The 4533-nt window shown below is 54.8% G+C and overlaps 1 protein-coding gene across 2 annotated transcripts in view; it reads right to left on the bottom strand.

Annotated features, from left to right (window-relative positions):
* The window catches only part of PTMA (prothymosin, alpha), a 6516-nt gene extending 5655 nt beyond the window's left edge, over nt 1-861 (bottom strand). For both annotated transcript variants that reach the window (XM_011951995.1, XM_011951996.1), the window contains exon 1: nt 219-861. In XM_011951995.1, coding sequence (XP_011807385.1) covers nt 219-290 — 72 coding nt within the window. In that variant the 5' untranslated portion in view covers nt 291-861. The remainder of the gene's footprint in view (nt 1-218) is intronic.
* Between the last annotated feature and the right edge of the window lie 3672 nt (nt 862-4533).

Raw genomic sequence — 4533 nt, 5'->3', positions numbered from 1 at the left:
TGCCCAGCGCAGTGCCCGCGGAGGTGCCCGCCCCCCGCGCCTGGGCGCCTTCGACCAAGGATTGTCCCAGTGCAAGTGGACGGCAGCCCCACGACGAGCAACGAGGTCCCGAGGCCGAGACCCGGGCACCTGGGCCGCCCCGTCCCTCTGCCATATCCTCGCGCCCGCCCAGGGGCAGGGCACCCCAGTCTTGTGGGCAGGCGACCCAGTTTGCCCACCATCAGGTCCGGCGTCCGTCGGCCAAGCCAGTCGACAAGCAGGCACCGGGTCAAGCACACAGAGGGATTCATGTATCAAGGGGACTCGATGCGCGATGCCGCGATGCGCGATGTCCCTCGAGTGGGATAGCCCGCGGGTCCCGCACGGCATAGCGGTCCCCTCACTCTAGGGCTCTGGTTAGGGTCTGTCCGAGCGGTCACCGCCGTCGCGACAGCTTCAGGGCAGCCTCCTCCAGGGGCCCGCCGGGTCATCGAGTCTACCCTTCTCCCACCCCATTGCTGGACTGCGATGGGCACATGAACATTACAGAGTTACTCGGGGAAAATAATCATCTTTTGAGCCAATTGGGCTAATCTTTGGGGACTGCCTGAAATTTGGGGGGCCATTAGAGAACCATGCGGAGCCCCAAGAAAGGGGAGCATCAAGACGCCACACTCAAGATGGCGCCGGGCTCGGCAAGCGTGGCGTGACGTAGCGATCTAGCTCACGTGGGCGATCCGACAACAGCTGGCTACGCCAGCCTTACCGCCAGCGCACTTGGCTGTCGAACTAAGAAGTCGGTTGTGTGGGAAAAAGACCAGATTAGGTGGAAAGATAGTCCAGAAATTTACCTGTGCCACACACAAGATGGCGAGAGGTAGGGTTCGTCCCTGTGCTGCCAAAAGGGGGCGCCCGACACGGAAGGCGGGACTCCGGAGAGACGAGCGCACATTGGCCGAGAGTGGCGGGCGAACACAAAGTTGACGCTTTGCGTCCTTCCATTGGCAGTTTCTTCCGTCTGTCTCTCCGGTGCAGCCGAGCTGGGAATGAGGAAAACCCGGAGTGTGGGATCGTGGATGGTGGACGATGCCAAGTCCAGCAGAGCTTGCGCTCGGGGTTAGAAGAGAGACTGAGTCTCCCTTCTCGATTTCATTAGGTAATGGGCGACATGGTTCCATCTCCACAACGGGGCTTTGCTGAGTTTAGCACGCACTCTCCCTGCGGGGAAGAGGCGCGCAGTGCCAGGCGCCACCCCGTCTCCCGCACGGGTTAGGTCCGCATCCCTGTTCCCAGGTGCCTGTCTGGCCGCTGGACTGTTGGCCTTTCCGGGGCGAGTTTTACTTTAGGAAGAAGCCCGGGCTCCAGGTACTTTAGCCTGAGGAAACGTGGGACAGACGCTGGGCAGGGCGGGGATACCGCGCCAACCCCAGCTGCCCAGCGGTCGCCCTCCTATGCAGCGGCGAAGGGACGCCCCCTGGGTCTCCGCCCTGCCCCCAGGCGCTCCAATGGCTAGAGGTGGCATTCTCCTCTGGACGGGCGCGCCCCAATTCAGGGGACTCCCACAGTGCTGTTCTCGAGGACCACGCATCTCAACTCTTTGTCCAGTCCCCTGACTCCCACTGCCAGTCTGTCTTCACTGCCGCGCAGACCTGGGGCCGCCCGTCACAGAGAGGAAGGGCTCCTTGGCCTCAGCCACCGTGACCGGCTCCTTTGTGTCACATTCGCAGAGAGTTGGAGGGATTATGCGTCATCGTAAACAGGGAGACAGAGCGCCTTGCACCTGCGGCGCATCCATTAAGTTCCAGTTACCCTCGAGGGGATTGTTTTTTCCACAAAACCCAGATGCGGTGAGAGCCTGGTTTGTGCCACCTCTAAGAATCGAGGCTTCCCCCGAGTCTGGATGGTGGCCTTCGGGCAGTGGCCTGTGTGTCCACAGCTGAAAACCAGACTTGACAGTTACAGATTCAGGCCGCTGTGGGAGCGGGAAGGTCAAACACCCAGGAGGAACTGATGAATGTGAATTTCCCTCTAAGAACTGCTTTGCCTGGCCAGGCGCGGTGGCTCACGTCCGTAATCCCAGCATTTTGGGAGGCCAAGGTGGATGGATCACGAGGTCAGGAGTTCGAGACCAGCCTGACCAACATGGTGAAATCCCGCCTCTACTAAAAATTCAAAAAGCCGGCCTGGTGGCGCGCACCTGTAATCGCAGCTACTTGGAAGCCTGAGACAGGAGAATCACTTGAACCCGGGAGGCAGAGGTTTCAGGAGCCGAGATCACACCATTGCACTCCAGCCTGGGCAACAGAATGAGACTCTCTCTCAAAAAAAGAAAAAGAAAAAGAACTGCTTTGCCTGACGTTGTTCTCATGCAGGTGGCTTTGCTAGAAGTGGGTGAGGAAGGCTCATGCCCATCTGGTTCCAGAACCACCACTTAAATTTCCCACTCACTGAGTGCCCGCTGTGTACATGCAGTGAGCCTTTGGCTCATGCTTCATTTTCATGTACAACGTGGGTAGGACAGTTATGGAGTTGAACCACATGAAACTGATGTTTATGTAGGTGAAAACCAACTGAAAATCAACACATTTACAGGTTCAACTTCTGATATAACCCTCCTTTTAACAAATCAAAAAAAGCAGACCTAGGGATTACAGCAAGGGACTTGGATCAATGATGAGGCCGAGGCTAAGTGCTAAAACAGGAATCTGCATCTTTAGATGAGCCCTGGGGCGGAAGTTGCCCCCGTGGACTTCCCTCTCATCCCAGAAGTGTGGTATCTGACAGCTCATAGTGGTGGAGTATTTAGGCTATGAAGAACTGTGTTCCTTCAGCAACAGATAGATCCCCACCTCTTTTACTGTTTTTTGTTTGTTTGTTTGTTTGTTTGTTTGTTTTGAGACTGAGTCTCTCTGTTGCCCAGGCTGGAGTGCAGTGGCGCGATCTCAGCTCACTGCAACCTCCACCTCCTGGGTTCAAGCGATTCTTCTGCCTCAGCCTTACAAGTAGCCGGGACTACAGGCGTGCACCACCATGCCTGGCTAATTTTTGTATTTTTAGTAGAGACAGGGTTTCACCATATTGGCCAGGCTGGTCTTGAACCCTGACCTCATGATCCGCTCACCTCCGCCTCCCAAAATGCTGGGATGACAGGTGTGAGCCACTGTGCCAGGTGCCAAGCTTTTTTTTTTTTTTTTATGAGGCTAAGTTTCGCTCTGTTTCCCAGGCTGGGATGCATTGGCATGATCTTGGCTCATGGCAACCTCTGCCTCATGGGTTCAAGTGATTCTCCTGCATCCCTCAGCCTCCCGAGAAGCCAGGATTACAGGTAACTGCTACCACGCCCAGCTAATTTTTGTGTTTTTAGTAGAAATGGGGTTTCACCATGTTGGACAGGCTGGTCTCAAACTCCTGACCTCAAGTGATCCACCCGCCTCAGTCTCCCAAAGTGCTGGGATTACAGGCGTAAGCCACCATACCCGGCCCACTCTTGCTGTTTCTGAACGGACTGTTCTTCCTGTCCACTGTCACTTCCACTCATTGATACATCTCATGCCTTATGTTATTGCATAGGAGGTCAGGCATTTCTGTGGCATTACCCTTCAAACCCCCGGACATGCTGGTGTGCCCTGGTAGGCCTGCTTTCCTGACCCCAGGCTGAGATACAGTGCGCTTGGGCTAGAGCTGCTGTGAGCAAGGGGCCCCATGTGGCCTCCAGGCATGTTTTGTTTTGTTTTGAGACGGGGTCTTGCTATGTTGCCCAGGCTAGACTACAACTCCTGAGCTCAAGCTATCCTCCCACCTCAGCCTCCTGAGTAGCTGGGACAACAGATGCTTACTACTGTGCCTGGCTTGTTTTGGGGGAATTTTCACAGGGACACCTCTGGGCGTCACACTGTCCACATGGCCCACAGGCCTCTCCCTGGCCAGCCTGAATAACACATTGATTTCATCTGCCTGGCCCTGTGGGCACTTCAGTTTGCAACTAAGCCTTCCCCTAAAGCCATTTACACCATATTTCTAATTGGTTATCTCACAAATCTGCTTGATCCCTAAAAGATCAGACAGAATGTATTTTTAAACTGCCTGGGTTCAAATGCCAGCCCTGACATACACTAGCTTTGTGAATTGGGAGAGTTACTTTCTCTCCTCTAAGAAATAGAGAGGATGGCCGGGTATAGTGGCTCACACCTCTATTCCTAGCACTTTGGAAGGCCTAAGCAGGAGGATTGTGTGAGCTCAGGAATTGGAGACTAGTCTCAGCAACATGACGAAACATCATCTCTACAAAAAATTTTTTAAAAATTAGCCGGGCATGGTGGCATGTGCCTGTAGTTCCAGCTACTCAGAAGGCTGAGGTGAGTGGATTGTTTTGAGTCCAGCAGGTTGAGGGTGCAGTGAGCCATGATGGTGCCACTGTACTCCAGCCTGGGCAACAGAGCAAGACTCTGTCTTAAAAAATAAAAAATAGGCTGGGCATCTGTAAGGCCGGCAGTTTGGGAGGCTGAGGCGGGCAGATCACGAGATCAGGAGTTCGAGACCAGCCTGGCCAACATG

This window comes from Colobus angolensis, unplaced genomic scaffold, assembly GCF_000951035.1.
Source record: "Colobus angolensis palliatus isolate OR3802 unplaced genomic scaffold, Cang.pa_1.0 Scaffold33, whole genome shotgun sequence".
NCBI lineage: Eukaryota > Metazoa > Chordata > Mammalia > Primates > Cercopithecidae > Colobus > Colobus angolensis.
Note: the sequence above shows the minus strand (reverse complement) of the source record. Positions and strands in the feature narration are given on the sequence as shown.